The sequence below is a fragment of the Salmo salar genome, chromosome ssa01 (genome assembly GCF_905237065.1).
Source record: "Salmo salar chromosome ssa01, Ssal_v3.1, whole genome shotgun sequence".
NCBI lineage: Eukaryota > Metazoa > Chordata > Actinopteri > Salmoniformes > Salmonidae > Salmo > Salmo salar.
The window spans coordinates 129520883-129539455 of record NC_059442.1 but is presented as its reverse complement, the minus strand read 5'-3'; the positions used below and the strand labels follow the sequence as shown (position 1 = coordinate 129539455).

Genomic DNA, 18573 nt, shown 5'->3' with positions numbered 1-18573 from the left:
GAGCCAGGCCTAATCGCCCAACATTAGTGCCCGACCTCACTAAATGCTCTTGTGGCTGAGTGGAAGCAAGTCTCCCGCAGCAATTTCCCAACATCTAGTAGAAAGCCTTCCCAGAAGGGCGGAGGCTGTTATAGCAGCAAAGGGGGATAAATTATTTTGGTCATATAGTGTATCTTAAGGCTTCACAATCAATGTATGGATGCGCTATTTCCTTTATTGACGTATGTGTTGATCTATTAGCGTGTTCCGTCTCTCTGCGGTCTCTCTGTGTGTGTGTGTTCTCCAGGGAGAGGTCATCATTTATTCTAATAGCTTAATGATGTCTCTATGGGCCCACAGACATGACCCCAGGAGGATTATCACTTCCACACACACACACACACACACACACACACACACACACACGTCTAGACGAGCAGTTTCCAAGGCCATGGTATCTATCTGACAGAACCAATCACACCCAATCATCACTGATGACATCACTAATTGTTCCTCAGCCATCCTCCAATCACAGCTCATGAATAAAAGATGGCGCAGAAAAAAACGTTCCAATTAAAATGCATAAAATATGCAGAAAAGGGAGACAGAGCGAGAGAAAGCGAGAGTGTGCGTGCATTTACCTGAGAAGTCCAGGAAGGCGTTGCGCCCCTCCTCGTCTCCCCGTCCCGTGTCCAGTAGGGTGCTGAACAGAGTGCCTATAGGGTCCAGGGGGTGTCCCACCCAGCCCTCCATGTTGGTGACAGATGTCATGCCTTTATGGAGCAGCTCTGGAGAGGACAAAACAACACACTGGTATGACTCTGCGTTTACACACTGGTATGACTCTGCGTTTACACACTGGTATGACTCTGCGTTTACACACTGGTATGACTCTGCGTTTACACACTGGTATGACTCTGCGTTTACACACTGGTATGACTCTGCGTTTACACACTTAATACACAGTTAAGACGGAAACAAATTCCAACAGACCTTTTTTGTGGCTGCGGAAGAGCTCAAGATGTTTCTGTTGCTGCCGTATCAGGGTGTTGACGATAGCGATGGCCAACAGCAAGGCTTCCCTGGGATAACCATGTGACCGCAGCGCATCCACCCTCGCACACGCTGTAGGGATGTGCTCTGCGAGAGGGAGGCGGGGTGGGAGGCTGTTACTTCCAAAGCTACTCCGACTAAATCTTGTTTCGCCTTCATAAAAAAACCGGTCTTAGAAATCTAGCCCTCCTTTGCATTCGTCACTGCCAACACAAATACACACACTCACCGTGCCAGAGGGGCCAGCCACGGGCGTCGAACAGTGCCCCTGCACTGCCATGGTTGTCGTGGTGACAGTGTGCGTGTGAGTGCGTGTAGAGGTCATGTGTGATGATGCGCTGCAGGTGCGTGTCCTGCCAGTGCAGGTCGCAGGCCTCGATGGCCCTCGTAAACACTGTCCTGTGAGGACGAGACGACAAGTCTGGGAGAGAGGGAGAAAGAGGGATTACGGAGGGGAGGTGGTGAGGGAGGGAGGGAAAGAAGAGGACAATGTTCAGTTGAAAACATTTCTGTGATGGGCCACCTAAAGCTACCTGGATGAAATGCTCATTCACTGCACTGTTCCTATTCAGAAGCCTGATAAAAAATGTCTAAGGGCTTGTATTTTCTAATTTAGCTCAGGCACGGACGAGGGGAGCAGAGGGCAGCCGTAGCTGGAGGAACCCTCCTGGGTTATTGGGCTTATTCCATCAGTCACACAGAAACTAATAAGAACAGCTCGCAGGGCAGAGACATGGAGCGAGAGAAAGTTGATTAAAAGGCATGTAGACAGATGGAGAAACAGAAAAAGAGATCAACAGAGAGAAAATAGAGACGTAGTTGATGAAAAGAAAGTGGCTTTTCTCGCACAAACTTAGTGTGGTGGTCCCACTTGGGTTGGCCCTGAGGCGCTGTGTTGGTCAGGGTGTGTGTGTGTCTGTGTTTTCTCACTTGGGTTGGCCCTGAGGCACTGTGTTGGTCAGGTGTGTGTGTGTGTGTGTCTGTGTTTTCTCACTTGGGTTGGCCCTGAGGCACTGTGTTGGTCAGGTGTGTGTGTGTGTGTGTGTCTGTGTTTTCTCACCTGGGTTGCCGTGCGGCAGTGCGTGTGTGAGGTTGGGCAGTTCGTTGCCGTGGTTTCCGTCCTCCCAGGGACACACGTCAACACTGTTCCACCGTCTCAGCTGTCTCAGCCACACACACTTCTGCTCCGACTTACAGTGGGGGTTGAGCACAATACACATCCACAGGGCACCTACACACACACAATGTTTCTGTTATTGTTGTTCATCCTTGAATCATATAATTTGATTCTGTAAAAAGGGAAAAATAGATGCCATTAAAATGTTCCGGAGCATCAACAGTCTTTGTGACTGTTATCTATTCAATAAACACATGCCTGCCGCACTCACACTCACAGATACTCTAGTGACACACTGTGATTACCTGAAGCCTGAGCTGAAAGGGAAATTGGGTATGGATGAAGGGAGTGAGGGAAGGAGAGCGAGAGATGGCGAGTGGGGGACGGAAGGCATTAAAAAGAAATATGCCGCGAGAAACAGGGGTAAAGAGAAAAATGATGGAAAATGAACACAGAACAGAAAAGGGGGACAGATGACAGAATGAGACAGGAGGAGGCAGAGAGAGGTGAAGCGAGAGAACAGGAGGAGGAGATGTGGAGGAGGGAAGGAAGACGGGGGTGGGGAAAGGAGTCGTTTTATCCTCTGTCTTTGTTTGGACAGCCTCAAGGACAAAAGAGGGACGAGAGAAGAGAGGGAAGAGAGAGGAGAAGGGAGCAACCGACGGGATGAGATGGGAAGAGAACGGGGGGAGTAAAGATAATAAAGAGAAATAATAAAGAAGGGGAGATTTTAGAAAGGAGAGGAGAAGGTGCATCCAGCAAGCAGGGGAAATGTGGAAAACATTCAAAACATGAAAATGCATTCAAAAAATACAGAAATAAGAGATGGACTTCCCTTAAAACAGAAAGAGCGAGAAACAACCACCAAAACAAAGAGACTGGGGGGGATATATAATACAGTTCCAACAATCAACTACCATGACAACAGGGTTGTGGTTATGGGATTTTGTTGCTAGGGTAGGTTACTATTGGATGTTGTTGCTAGGCTGGGGTTGAGTTCTATGGGATATGGTTACTAGGCTAGGGTCTAGAGTCTCCCCCAATTACACAATAACATGGAATAATCCCTAAAGCTGCCGTTTCGCTTTCCTGCTTATCCTGAATATGGACAGTGTACTGTTCAGTGTTCACACACACACACACACACAGTGGTGGTTCAATTATGACAGGATAAAGATAAGCCAAGGAAAGGAGGAGAGGACAGGGAACACAGAACAAACACATTCAACACAAATCAACAACAAGCATGTTCTACTGTTCATCCAGTGGTCTTCACTTGCCAGCTGGCTGACACAGTTTCAAGATGGAAGTTTCAAATTTTAATGTCTTGCAAACTCAAAACCCAACAATGCAATAATCAATAACAATGTAATACGCGAAAAAAAAAACTGACGAGAAATAAGAAATGTGATAAGTAAGTAAGTAAGTAAGCAAGCATACAATATACAGGGTCAGTTCCAATACAGTGTTTAAAATGTGCAGGGATAATGGAGTGATGGAGGTAGATGTGTATAGGGGTAAGGGGACAGGGATAATGGAGTGATGGAGGTAGATGTGTATAGGGGTAAGGGGACAGGGATAATGGAGTGATGGAGGTAGATGTGTATGGGGTAAGGGGACAGGGATAATGGAGTGATGGAGGTAGATGTGTATGGGGTAAGGGGACAGGGATAATGGAGTGACGGAGGTAGATGTGTATAGGGGTAAGGGGACAGGGATAATGGAGTGACGGAGGTAGATGTCTATAGGGGTAAGGGGACAGGGATAATGGAGTGATGGAGGTAGATGTGTATAGGGGGTAAGGGGACAGGGATAATGGAGTGATGGAGGTAGATGTGTATAGGGGGTAAGGGGACAGGGATAATGGAGTGATGGAGGTAGATGTGTATAGGGGTAAGGGGACAGGGATAATGGAGTGATGGAGGTAGACGTGTATAGGGGTAAGGGGACAGGGATAATGGAGTGATGGAGGTAGACGTGTATAGGGGTAAGGGGACAGGGATAATGGAGTGATGGAGGTAGATGTGTATGGGGTAAGGGGACAGGGATAATGGAGTGATGGAGGTAGATGTCTATAGGGGTAAGAGGACAGGGATAATGGAGTGACGGAGGTAGATGTGTATAGGGGTAAGGGGACAGGGATAATGGAGTGATGGAGGTAGATGTCTATAGGGGTAAGGGGACAGGGATAATGGAGTGATGGAGGTAGATGTGTATAGGGGTAAGGGGACAGGGATAATGGAGGTAGACGTGTATAGGGGTAAGGGGACAGGGATAATGGAGTGATGGAGGTAGATGTGTATAGGGGTAAGGGGACAGGGATAATGGAGTGATGGAGGTAGATGTGTATAGGGGGTAAGGGGACAGGGATAATGGAGTGATGGAGGTAGATGTGTATAGGGGGTAAGGGGACAGGGATAATGGAGTGATGGAGGTAGATGTGTATAGGGGTAAGGGGACAGGGATAATGGAGTGATGGAGGTAGACGTGTATAGGGGTAAGGGGACAGGGATAATGGAGTGATGGAGGTAGACGTGTATAGGGGTAAGGGGACAGGGATAATGGAGTGATGGAGGTAGATGTGTATGGGGTAAGGGGACAGGGATAATGGAGTGATGGAGGTAGATGTCTATAGGGGTAAGAGGACAGGGATAATGGAGTGACGGAGGTAGATGTGTATAGGGGTAAGGGGACAGGGATAATGGAGTGATGGAGGTAAATGTCTATAGGGGTAAGGGGACAGGGATAATGGAGTGATGGAGGTAGATGTGTATAGGGGTAAGGGGACAGGGATAATGGAGGTAGACGTGTATAGGGGTAAGGGGACAGGGATAATGGAGTGATGGAGGTAGATGTGTATAGGGGTAAGGGGACAGGGATAATGGAGTGATGGAGGTAGATGTGTATAGGGGTAAGGGGACTAGGCAACAGCATGTAAGATAACCTGTTGGGGCTAGGGGGCAGTATTGAGAATTTTGAAAAAAATATGTGCCCATTTTTAACTGCCACCTACACCAACTCAGAAGCTAGGATATGCATATTATTACCAGATTTGGATAGAAAACACTCTGAATTTTCTAAAACTGTTTGAATGGTGTCTGTAAGTATAACAAAACTCATATGGCAGGCAAAAACCTGAGAAAACCTGAGAGAAAAAAATAATTTTGTGGCTGTACTATTTTTTTTGAGTCATTGTTTAATAGATAACACAGTGAGAAAGGATTCATTTCGCAACTCCTACGGCTTCCACTAGATGTCAGCGATCTTTATAAAGTTGTTTGAAGCGTCTATGATGAACAGAGATCGAATTAGAATGCAGGGAAGTTGACCTCCCTGGGATGTCGTCACTTCCATTATTGCCTGCACCTGCGCAATCATGTGACGCGAGACATTTTTTCAAAAACGTTTTTCTAGACACAGGAGAGGTCGGGTTGAAACATTACTGATGTTTCACGTTAAAAATGGCTCTAAAGATTGATGCTAAACAACGTTTGACATGTTTGAACGAACGTAAATAGATTTATTTTTTTAACTTTTTGCGTGACCCCCGCGCTACTTTTTAGTAGCCACCGAAGCCTAACAACTTGGAGTTATTTGGACATCAATTATGAACTTTGTCAAAAGAAACCACATTTGTTCTGGACCTGGGATTCCTGGAAGTGCCAATGGATGAAGATAATCAAAGGTAAGGGATTATTGACAATAGTATTATTGATATTACATGGTTACAAGATGATGCTAACCTATATAGCCTAGCCTATTGTTCTTAGCACAGCACCCGGTTTATTGCAACTTGTGATTTCCCAGTAAAGTTATTTTGAAATCTGGCAATACAGTAGCATTTACGAAATGTTAAACTATAAATCTTTGAATGACAATATTATAATTTACCAATGTTTTCGAATAGTAATTTTGTAAATTGTAACGTTGTTCACCGGAAGCATTTCAGAGAAGAAAAAAATCTGAATTTCACCGCTACTGTAAAATGCTGTTTTTGGATATAAATATGAACTTGATGGAACAAAAAATGCATGTATTGTATAACATAATGTCCTAGGAGTGTCATCTGACGGAGATTGTCAAAGGTTAGTGCATAATTTTAGCTGGTTTCTGCTTTTGGTGACGCCTGACCTTGAATTGAAAATGGATGTTTGTACTTTTGTGGCTATGTACTGTCCTAACATAATCTAACTTTATGTTTTTGCCGTAAAGCCTCTTTGAAAATCGAACATTGTGGTTAGATTAAGGAGATGTTTATCTTTTAAATTGTGTAAAATAGTTGATTGTTTGAGAAATTGAAATTATTAGATTTTTGATGTTTTGAATTTCCAGCCTTGCTAGCAATCCCGTCTCAGGGTTCATTGCTACCCCCTAGCCCCAACAGGATAAACAGAGTAGCAGCATCTTGTATGTGAGTGGGTGTGAAAAGTCAGTATAAATGAATGGGCATGTGTGTGAGTGAGAAAAATATTGGCCTTGTGAGCTTACACACGTGCACGCATACACCCGTCAGCAGTGAGAAAGAGCGGCCTATATATCTCCCCCTCCTCTCCAACCTAAGCCAGATGGGAACCGCTGTCTCAGACTACAAAGGATCAAACACACACATTCATTAAAACAATATTGGGCTCATCAAGATGGATTTAGCTCCTCACACTCACACACACACACACACACACACACACACACACACACACACACACACACACACACACGATCCCTCCCTTCACCCTTTATTTCCTTTGATGGGCCTACTCTGAGCCTTCAGTCCACATCTCATCTGTTCTGAGAGAGAGAGAGAAATACCCAGCTCACAATCTCCGAATCCATTTTAGGCTGTAAAAAGCATATATTTCACAAACCATCCAGCTCACACCCTACAGATAACGGCCAATACATAACAGACTGACTATACAATACACTTCTGATACATACACACACATCGGCATACAAGCAGCCATCATATCAGAAAGCATAGGGAGATACAGGTCTTACACAACTGACCAACACACAAATCAAACAGTCATCATAGCAGCACTTGTGCGACCATCAAATGTGTGTGTGTTTACTCTCTCTTGAACGGCTAGTCCGTCCAAGTGGCGTCTGTCCTTGTGCGCACGTTTGTGTGACTTTGTGTGTGTTGTCTCTTACCTAGCTCATCCCACAGCTGTCTGTATTTGTCAGTCATGGTGGTTCCCTGTTGTCTCCACAGAGCCAGACGAGGGTCGCCCATAAACTGCTCTGTGATCAGCGTTAACATCCTGGCACCGTTGGAGTCACGCATCTTCAACATCTCTCTCACCTAGAGGAGAAAGAGAGAGAGGTCATCAAAGGTGTGTGTGTGTGTGTGTGTGTGTGTGTGTGTGTGTGTGTGTGTGTGTGTGTGTGTGTGTGTGTGTGTGTGTGTGTGTGAGACAGGGTAGGGATCAATTCAAATTGAAGGCAGTCAATTCAGGAAGGGATTTGAATTTAAAATACAAAAAATTAAACACATTTTGAAATACATACATCTACTTTTCAATGTATTAAGAAGTCATTGGAAAAAAAATCCCTTTTTTCAATTATCGAATTGGAATGTCAGTTTACTTTACTTCCTGAATTGACTCACTTCAATTTGAATTGACCCCAACCCTGGTGTGAGTATGTGTTACCTTGCTGAAGAGAAGGTTGAGTTGTTTCCCAGAGCCGTGGTATCCTCCCTGTGAGAGGAAGAGTTTCACCTGCTCCTGAACCTGCTCCTCATCCAGGTGCCAACAGTTCTCATCATCTACACTGGCCCCTGCCGTGGGGTCCGGGGCCCCTGCGCGCGCACACGCGCACACACGCGCACACACACGCACACACACACACACACACACACACACACGTTAGTTGAGAGACACAGTGCTTATCATTTAAGTTGAGAAATAGAAAATGATTCAATGAAAGCACTGGGCTCTATGTCACAAACACAAACAAAAACAGAACAAGATGAACAAAATGATACCGGCTTAAATAAAGTGGGTCTAAAGTACTATCACACACTCTTCCCCACATTACTACATTACTGTTGAGCTCTCACACGGACGTGGCTTGATCAAAGTGTTTCCCTCTCCAGTGTTCTGCTTTACTGGAGCCAGACAGGGGGAAATCATTTCCAGACACACACACTCGCGCAAAAACACACACACACAAACACACACTTTTTCTTCCTCACACCATCTTTCTCTCGTCTACACATCATCCACCCCACTCACCGTGGACCTGGTTGATCTCAGAGTTGGTAGACAGAATCTCATCAGCTAGTTTCTGAGCAGTGGGCAACACTTCGGTGTGGTGAACTGTTATCAGGTACTGGACAAACTTCTGCAGCTGGTCTCTATTCATCTGGAACAGAGTCTCTGAGATGGGCAGGTGTAGTTTGACCTGCTCGGGCTTCCGTACACGGTACAGGGCCAGCGCTACAACGTGGGCGCAGTAGAAGATGTCCTTGTTGCCGCAGCCGCACGTTACCGCGGTGATCTTGCAGCGGTCGAAGCTGACGCTCACACTGCAGACGAGCTCGGGTTCCGACGCTGTGGCCGGTTCTGTTACCGTTCCGCTGAGGTGGAACCCTGCAAGGAGAAAAAACAAGAACCTTTAGACAATCAATCAAATTGTATTCATGTAGCCTAACAGTTTTACACAAAAGTACTTGACAGAAGCTTACGTTCGAAATATTTGAACAGTACAATGGCATTAATGTTCTTGTCATAACTCTGTGAGTGTGTGGCTCACTAGCCTATAGCTTACTATAAGCTCTTTGCAGACGCAAGATTCTGTTTTGCAATTTTGATTTTCGTTAGAAAAGGAGCGGCTCCCTGTAATACGCTCCAGCATTTGATGTACTTTTTTGACTACCTGAAAATTGAGACGCGGGTAACATAATTCCGCAGCCGTGGAGGCAGTGTTGTCGCTACCCTGTCTTTCTAAGGTCTTCGAAAGCCAAGTTAACAAACATTTACATTTTAGTCATTTAGCAGACGCTCTTATCCAGAGCGACTTACAGTAGTGAATGCATACATTTCATAATTTTTTTCCCGTACTGCCCCCCCCGTGGGAATCGAACTCACAACCCTGGTGTTGCAAACACCATGCTCTACCAACTGAGCCACACGGGACCGAACAGATTACCGACCATTTCGAATCCCACCGTACCTTCTCCGCTATGCAATCTGGTTATGGGTGCACCTCAGCCACGCTCAAGGTCCTAAACGACTTCATAACCGCCATCGATAAGAGACATTACTGTGCAGCCGTATTCATCGACCTGGCCAAGGCTTTCGACTCTGTCAATCACCACATTCTTATTGGCAGACTCGACAGCCTCCACGCACCAGGCCTCCAGTCCGTCTTCACAGCCCAGTACGTCCTGTGCCTCCTCCCCGCACTCGCCCTGAAGTGCGTGTCACCAGTCCGGTGCCACCTGTACCGGCCCCACGCACCAGGCCTCCAGCGCGCCTCCCCAGTCCGCTACGTCCTGTGCCTCCTCCCCGCACTCGCCCTGAGGTGCGTGTCACCAGTCTGCTGCCACCTGTACCGGCCCCATGCATTAGGCCTCCAGTGCGCCTTCCCCGTCCAGAGCCTCCTGCGGCGGTCCGCAGTCCGGAGCCTCCTGCGGCGGTCCGCAGGCCGGAGCCTCCTGCGGCGGTCCGCAGGCCGGAGCCTCCTGCGACGGTCCGCAGGCCGGAGCCTCCTGAGACGGTCCGCAGGCCGGAGCCTCCTGAGACGGTCCGCAGGCCGGAGCCTCCTGAGACGGTCCGCAGGCCGGAGCCTCCTGAGACGGTCCGCAGGCCGGAGCCTCCTGAGACGGTCCGCAGGCCGGAGCCTCCTGAGACGGTCCGCAGGCCGGAGCCTCCTGAGACGGTCCGCAGTCCGGAGCCTCCTGAGACGGTCCGCAGTCCGGAGCCTCCTGAGACGGTCCGCAGGCCGGAGCCTCCTGAGACGGTCCGCAGGCCGGAGCCTCCTGAGACGGTCCGCAGGCCGGAGCCTCCTGCGACGGTCCGCAGGCCGGAGCCTCCTGAGACGGTCCGCAGGCCGGAGCCTCCTGAGACGGTCCGCAGGCCGGAGCCTCCTGAGACGGTCCGCAGGCCGGAGCCTCCTGAGACGGTCCGCAGGCCGGAGCCTCCTGAGACGGTCCGCAGGCCGGAGCCTCCTGAGACGGTCCGCAGGCCGGAGCCTCCTGAGACGGTCCGCAGGCCGGAGCCTCCTGAGACGGTCCGCAGGCCAGAGCCCTCCTCTGCGCCGATGCCCAGTCCAGGCACAGTGTCCAGTCCTGCTCCAAGGCCAGAGCCTTCCTCTGCGCCGATGCCCAGTCCAGGCACGGCAGCCAACTCAGCTCCATGGCCAGACCCGTGGTCTGGGCGGGGCCAAAGTCCGATGGTGGCGGATCCACGAGTGGAGTGGGTACTTCGCCCCGCACCGGAGCCGCCACCGACGCTAGATGCCCACCCGGACCCTCCCCTATAGAGTCTGATTTTGCTGCCGGAGTCCGCACCTTTGGGTAATCTAGGTTGTTTTATGTCTATGTTGGCCTGGTATGGTCCCCATCAGAGGCAGCTGTTTATCGTTGTCTCTGATTGGGAATCATATTTAGGCAGCCATTTCCCCACTGTGTTTTGTGGGATCTTATTTTGAGTAAGTGCATGTAGCATCTCAGTCGTTACGGTTTGTTGTTTGTTCCTTTTTTTGTTTTGTGAGTTTCATTAAATAAATATGTGGAACTCAGAGCACGCTGCGCCTTGGTCTGTCTCTACACACAACCTTGACATCCCCCCCAGAAAAACTGGTCTGCGGGCCTACCAAAGTGGCCCGCTGGCCGCCAGTTGCCAATCCCTGCTCTAGATAGCCATGCTAACACTCGCACTTGATTTCCCCCCCCCCACCACTTGCTCGGATTTTGCTAATAGCTACTTTATTGAGGAAAAATGTACTTACTATGAATGTGATATGTGGTTGTCCTACCTAGCAATCTTAAGATGAATGCACTAACTGTAAGTCGCTCTGGATAAGAGCATCTACTAAATGACAAATGTAAAATGTAGAGAGGACAGGAGACCAATAGGCTCTAGATAGATATAGAGGATTTAAAGACATTTTCTGGTACTTTTGTATACCTTTTAGCCAGTAGTTCTGAAAGTAGCCCTCACGAGCGGTACCCGAAAATTGCTTACTATGTCACATCTCACACACACACACACACACACACACACACACACACACACACACACACACACACACACACACACACACACACACACACACACACACACACACACACACACGACCCAACAGTAAAACAACCAATCCATATATTGTACCAATCCATGTGTTTTCCCGCCACTGTATTCAGGTTTCAAATACATTTTTATTGGTCACATGCGCCGAATATAACAGGTGTAGACTTTACCGTGAAATGCTTATTTACGAGCCCCTAACCAACAATGCAGAGTAAAAAATAAAACGTGTTTGTGAGTGTTTTGTGCGTGTAAGCATATGTAGTGTGTGTTTTGTGTGTATAAGCATATGTAGTGTGTGTTTTGTGTGTGTAAGCATATGTAGTGTGTGTTTTGTGTGTATAAGCATATGTAGTGTGTGTTTTGTATGTGTAAGCATATGTAGTGTGTGTTTTGGAGTGTCAGTGCAGTATGTGGGTGGAGTCCAGTGAGCGTGCATAGAGTTGGTGCATGAGTGTCAGTGCAAATAATAAGGGGATCAATGATTAACTGTTCAGCAGTTTTACGGCTTGTGGGTAGAAGCTGTTCAGGAGCTTTTTGGTCCCAGACTTGGCGCTCCGGTACCGCTTGCCACCCACTCAACTACAGCTCCATCGATGTGAATGGGTGCGTGCTCGGCCCTCCGTTTTCCATAGTCCACGATGCGGCCAGCTTATCATGAGGTATTGTAACTCAGGTGAGCAGAACCTCGATACTTACTTAATATTAGAGATCGCACACCAGCTGTTGTAAACCCCCCCGAGTTCACCCAACGCTGCCATTCTGTCCTGCCGAAGTATAGGGAAAAAAATGCTAGATTTGTCCTTGTTCAGCCACGACTCGGAGAAACATAGGATATTACAGTTCTTCAGATCAAGTTGATAGGCCGGTCTCCAGTTTATTCTCCAGTGATTGCATGTTCGCCAATAGAAGAGAGGGTAGAGGCGGTTGATGTAGTCTCGTCAGGTATCCTGCCCCGCCGACCTCAATAACGGCGCCTCTTCCATCTTCGAGTGTCAGGGATTCGGGCCTGGGCCGGGATGAGCAGTATGTCATTCGCCTCTGACTCACTGAAGTAAAAATCCTCATCCAAATTGATGTTAGTGACCAATGATTCTGTTCTGACCAATGATTCTGTTCTGATGTCCAGAAGCTCTTTTCAGTCATAGGAAATGATGGCGGAAACATTATGTACAAAAAAAAGTTAAGATCAGCACCAAAAAAAACCACAAAATAGCACAATTAGTCAGGAGACCGTAAAACGGTTGCTATTCCTTCCAACACCATTATTCCCTGAGGTGAAGAAGAGAAAGGAGAACACCGAAATAAGTATTTTGTTTTATTTTGGGCTTTCTCAAAGTACACACACATACTGTACACTAGGAGGAGAGCGGGTCTGCTTCCCAGTACTAGAGGGTCTATCTCAGGTTCTTCTGTGTAGTGGGGCTTCCCTGGCCCCCTATGATATTGTGGCAGTCTATAATGCTACAGTATCACATTGCTACTTTCATGACTCTCTACCAAGAATCCTTGATGAGCCTCATATTGCCGAAATGGTATCTCTATACGACCGACCGTCCATAGCTTAGTGTGAAAAGACTCAGATGGTCCTACAGCGTGGATCTAAGGTCAGCTTTGCCTTAAATCTCTTAAGGGTTCAGGTTAGGCCTTGATCTGGCTAAGCTGATCCTAAATCAGTGCTTAAGGAGGGGACTTGAGCCTGGAGCAATGTTAAGATGGTTAGCCAGATACTTCAACTACAGCCCAAGGGGAAACAAATAGTCCTAATGGTCTGAGATAGATTGAGCGAGTGAGATTTTACAAGAATTTAGTAACGGTTTCAAGGGAGGTCTGGGAGACAGCACACACACATACATACACTACAAACACACATGTGCGTGCAATGAAAATACATACGCAGAAGAAAACAACAACACACACACACACACACACACACACACACACACACACAGGTTTCGGTTCTCTCAACAGGCTTTTGCTCAATCAGAATGCTGGAAACTCACACTGACAAACTGGAAGAACTGACTAACAGAAGACGGGGGGGGAGAAAGAGAGAGATAGAAAATCATGTGACAGTGACAAAGAGCAAAGAGAGACAGCGGATGCAGTCCAAACATGTTATTCTTTACCCACTCACACTAGCCCCTTTCCCTTGGGGGAATCCCCGTCGAAAGCGGATGCAGTTTGATTGCCATCTTAGGTGATCACTTGTGGGGTTGATATGACCTACAATTCAATGCAAACTGTAGTCACGTGTCAAACTGCGGTGGCCACGAAGTGTCAAATTTTATCAACACGGCTGCATTTTCGGCATTTCCGACTAAATTATTACGCTAGCTTGCTATATATATGCTAAAATCAATGTCATATATATATATATGACATTGATTTTAGCATTGGCAAATTAGCTTCGTTTTGTTGTGAGGAGCTTATAAAACATAGCTAGCTTCATAAATATATTTTTGGAATTCTGAAATGTATTGGAATAAATTACCAAACTATAAAACTAGCTAGCCAGCTATGCATAACTGTAGCTAGCTAGCTACCTGACAGGAGTGCTAGCTAGCTACGTTAGCTTGCTAGGTACATTAATAGCTTTAGGTTGGTTGTTTTTAAGTTCAACTTCAAGACTTCCACCAAGGATGTTGCCTCTCTGATCATCACTCTCCCTCGCTTAGGCAAGGGACATTTAAGGTACACTCGGATGTGACGATGTAAAACGTCATTCGAGGGCTGAGGGTCGAGGGCTGTCTACTTTGAGTTTGGACTGCAGCCAGAGAGAGGTTTAGAGCGAAAGAGAACCCGCCTTCTTTTACTCCTCCATTTCCTGCCTACCAGTCAGCTGACACAACACCACAGGGGATCACATTTCGCACACAAACAAATCCACACGCTCTCTCACACACTACACCACATCACATCTGCTTGTGTAACACACACCCACACTCGCACACAGGCACATACTGTACATCCCCGGTTGGCAGTTGCTCCACAATGTAACAGTTTGTGCGTGCGCACACACACACACACACACACACAGTAGTCCCCTGTACTGTAGACCCGAGTCCTACATGGCCCACAGCTGAACTACTGACATCAGAGAGAGAAGAGGAAGGGAAAGACATAGGGAGGGAGAGATGTAGGAGGGAGAAAGAGAGAGAAAGAGGAAGGGAGAGGCAGAGATAATTCCTAAACAGGGGAGGAGACCGCTGGGCTGGTGGGAAGCCCTCAGCTGAGTGTGTGTGTGTGTGTGTGTGTGTGTGTGTGTGTGTGTGTGGAGAGGCCTGGCGGAGTGCCAGAGCCCTGAGCTCAGCATTCTGTAATGCACTTCCACTCTTCCTCTCTCTCTCTGCAGCTTGCATAATACTGCCAACCAGACTTAACCCTTAACTACCTACCACGGAAACCAGACTTAACCCTTAGCTACCACTACAGACCATAATACTGCCTAAGGGTTAAGTCTGGTTTCCGTGGTAGGTAGCTAAGGGTTAAGTCTGGTTGCTGTGCAGTGTTAGGCAGTATTATGGTCTGTAGTGGTAGCTAACACTGCACAGCAACCAGACTTAACCCTTAGCTACCTACCACGGAAACCAGACTTAACCCTTAGCTACCACTACAGACCATAATACTGCCTAGTGCTGCAACACAACCAGACGTAACCCTTAGCTACCACTACAGACCATAATACTGCCTAGTGCTGCACCACAACCAGACGTAACCCTTAGCTACCACTACAGACCATAATTCTGCCTAGTGCTGCACGGAAACCAGACTTAACCCTCAACTACCACTAGAGTATACACATACTATCTAGCACTGCATTAACCCTTAACTGCCTACCACAGATACTTTTTTTTTTTTAAGTAGGGGGATGGATCAGAAAACCAGTCAGTATCTGGTGTGACAGATCTCCTTTGCATAGAGTTAATCAGGCTGTTGATTGTGGCCTGTGGAAAGTTGTTCCCCTCTTCTTCAATGGCTGTGCGAAGTTGCTGGATATTGGCGGAGAACTGGAACTCGCTGTCGTAAACATTGATCCAGAGCATCTGGTGAGTATGCAGGCCATGGGAATTATGTACAGATCCTTTGCGAAATGGGGCTGTGCATTATCATGCTGAAACATGAGGTGATGGCGGCGGATGAATGGCACGACAATGGGCCTCAGGATCTCGTCACGGTATCTCTGTGCATTCAAATTGCCATGGATGAAATGCGATTGTGTTCGTAGTCCGTAGCTTATGCCTGTCCATACCATAACCCCACCGCCACCATGGGACACTCTGTTCACAACGTTGACATTAGCAAACACCTCGCCCACACGATGCCATACACGTGGTCTGCGGTGAGGCCGGTTGGACGTCTAAAACAACATTGGAGGTGGCTTATGGTAGAAAAATGTACATTAAATTCTCTGGCAACAGCTCTGGTGGACATTCCTGCAGTCAGCATGCCAATTGCAGACTCCCTAAAAACTTGAGACATCTGAAGCATTGTGTTGTGTGACAAAACTGCACATTTTAGAGATGGCCTTTTATTGTCCCCTGCACAAGGTGCACCTGTGTAATGACCATGCCCTTTAATCAGCTTCTTGATATGCCACACCTGTCAGCTGGATGGATTATCTTGGCAAAAGGAGAAATGCTCACTAACAGGGATGTAAACAAATTTGTGCACAACATTTGAGAGAAATAAGCTTTTTGTGCGTGTGGAACATTTCTGGGATCTTATTTCAGCTCACGAAACATGGGACCAACTCTTTACATGTTGTGTTTATATTTTTGTTCAGTTTACGATGTTATATCTGAATCATTTAGTTATGACTGGGGAATCATCAACACTATAACTCCACACACAGTGCAGCCAACGGATGGTTAACTATAGCTCCAGTAAATGGAAAACTGAGAAGGGGTTTTTATTCTGGCATAATAAGGGTCATCCCATGGCCTGTGAGAAGTCAGTGGCACCCTATGGGGCGGTCTGTAAGGACCGTGTCATGCCAGAGGTTGTCCAGTTGGTTGCCCGTCGAGACGGCTGGCTAGAGTCATTCTGGTTCTCACAGCATTGTAACAAAGACCGCCTTTAACTGTGTATTTATTAGACAATGGCCAGCTACCCTTCCATTCCTTACCTCTGCCACACAGCCAGTAGGAATAGAGCGTGCTCTGTAGACAGAAACATTGAGAGGTGTGTGGAGGACAGGGGCGGGTGTGTGTGGGAGTGCACTAGCGGGAAACAGGGTGTGTGTGTGTGTTTGGAGGTGGGGGATGCTCCGCCAAGCTTCAAATTGGGTCAATAAGGATCGGAGTAGAGTAGGCCAATCCGTGTCTCCCTGAAGACATCTCCTGGTGCTCCTCACTGTGCCAACCAATCAACACACACACACACCAATTAACAGAGTCATATCTGACAGAGCTTCTGCAGTCGCTACGTGTGTCAAATTCAACCACTCCACCGAGCATTTGAGTCATTTGTTTTCCTTCACACTGCTAGTCGCGAGCGGACTGGTCTGCAACCCCACTGTTTGATAGACCTCAGAGAAGAAGAGATTCTTTACAACCAACCAGACAGAAATCCTGCAGCTCCATCTGAAAACAACCTCAGAAACAAAAACAGGAAAAAGGGGAGATAGACACCTGAAAATGACCTCAGGAAAAAGGAAGAGAGACACACTATTCAACAAGCTGGACTCAAACCCACACAGCACTGGTTTCAAACTACCTCAGAAAAGGAGAGATACCTTGGAAAAAAGGAGAGAAAGGTCCTCAACAAAGGTGGAGGAGGTATAAAGCGTTTGGCAGCTCAGAATGGACACAATTGTAGCTGTGTTTTTATGGCGTCCATTTCACTGGCCAAAAAAGGGACCTCGGGTGACATTTTGTGTCTAATTGAGAGAGGCCATTGGGGCTCTAGTGAACCCTGCCAGGTCTCGGTCACACACACACACAGCTCACTTAAACAGTGCTTCCCACGTCCCACTCGGACTGTTGCCCAACCCTGACTGACACACACACACACACACACACACACACACACACACACACACACACACACACACACACACACACACACACACACACACACACACACACACACACACACACACACACACACACACACACACACACTTCTCTCTCCAAGTTTCACTAGACAAGGACAATGGTCCTGAAGAGCCGAGGAAAACAGACACTCAAGACTGCATCTCAACAGACCGCTAGCGGGACAGAAAGCAGCCAGGATAGAGAGCGACAGAGGAAAAGGGAATCAAGGAAAACAGACAGAAAATGACAGGGAGGGGAAGGAGGGACAGATGAAGAATGGATGAAGGAGCGCGTCGGCTAACTAACACTCTCCCTCACATAAGAACAGCACAACAATATGTAAATCAGATCTGTCACACATATACACACGGACTGCACTGATTACCAGTCCAATTCCTGGAAACAACCAACTGCTGAAACATTCAACTGTCAGTGGATCAGGTGGAAGAGGGGAACAAAAAAGGCCACCATTCATTTTTCCTTCTCTTTTTATTCAGTACCGCCTCCGTTCCCTGACCTACGCTGTCCAAGTCATTTGTTCAGCCTTCGAGGACCTCCACCGGGCAAGGCAACACACACACACTGTGCAGGGAGCACAAATGTCTCATTCCCACCACTCACCTAAAAAATAACTGTCAATAGATCCTTTCTGGTGGTGTTGGCAGGGGGAGCATGTTAAAGAATCTAAACTAGCTACAGCATTTTGACACAACAACAGATGAATGGCACTACAGAACCACACAGTGACCAAACAGTAACTACGCAGCCAAGAGGTTTTTAATGAGGCTGGGAAACATATTATATTCCGGAATCTGAATTAATTACACGAAGGTGTGACAGAAAGAGAGAGCACGAGAATGAGAGTACAGAAATAAATAGAGCATGAGCAAGAGAGAGAAGGTAGAGAGAGAGTGTAGGGAGAGAGAAAGTTGGGATAGGGAGAGAGGAGAGAGAGAAGATAGAGAGAGAGAGAGAGAGAGGATAGGGAGAGATAGAGGGTAGAGAGGGTAGAGAGGGAGAGAGGGTAGGGAGAGATAGAGGGAGAGAGGGTAGGTGAGAGAGAGAGGGTAGGGAGAGAGAGGGTAGGGAGAGAGAGAGGGTAGGGAGAGAGAGAGGGTAGGGAGAGAGAGGG

At 47.4% G+C, this 18573-nt stretch overlaps 1 protein-coding gene across 2 annotated transcripts in view; it reads right to left on the bottom strand.

Annotated features, from left to right (window-relative positions):
- The window catches only part of zswim6 (zinc finger, SWIM-type containing 6), a 45339-nt gene that overhangs the window by 7367 nt on the left and 19399 nt on the right, over positions 1-18573 (bottom strand). The window contains exons 2-8 of one of the 2 annotated variants that reach the window (XM_014127243.2): positions 8386-8742; positions 7801-7949; positions 7301-7451; positions 2093-2263; positions 1262-1453; positions 973-1185; positions 621-767 (exon numbers count right to left, since the gene is read on the bottom strand). In XM_014127243.2, the coding sequence (XP_013982718.1) occupies positions 621-767; positions 973-1185; positions 1262-1453; positions 2093-2263; positions 7301-7451; positions 7801-7949; positions 8386-8742 (1380 nt within the window). The remainder of the gene's footprint in view (positions 1-620; positions 768-972; positions 1186-1261; positions 1454-2092; positions 2264-7300; positions 7452-7800; positions 7950-8385; positions 8743-18573) is intronic. The other variant, XM_014127250.2, reaches the window with a different exon arrangement.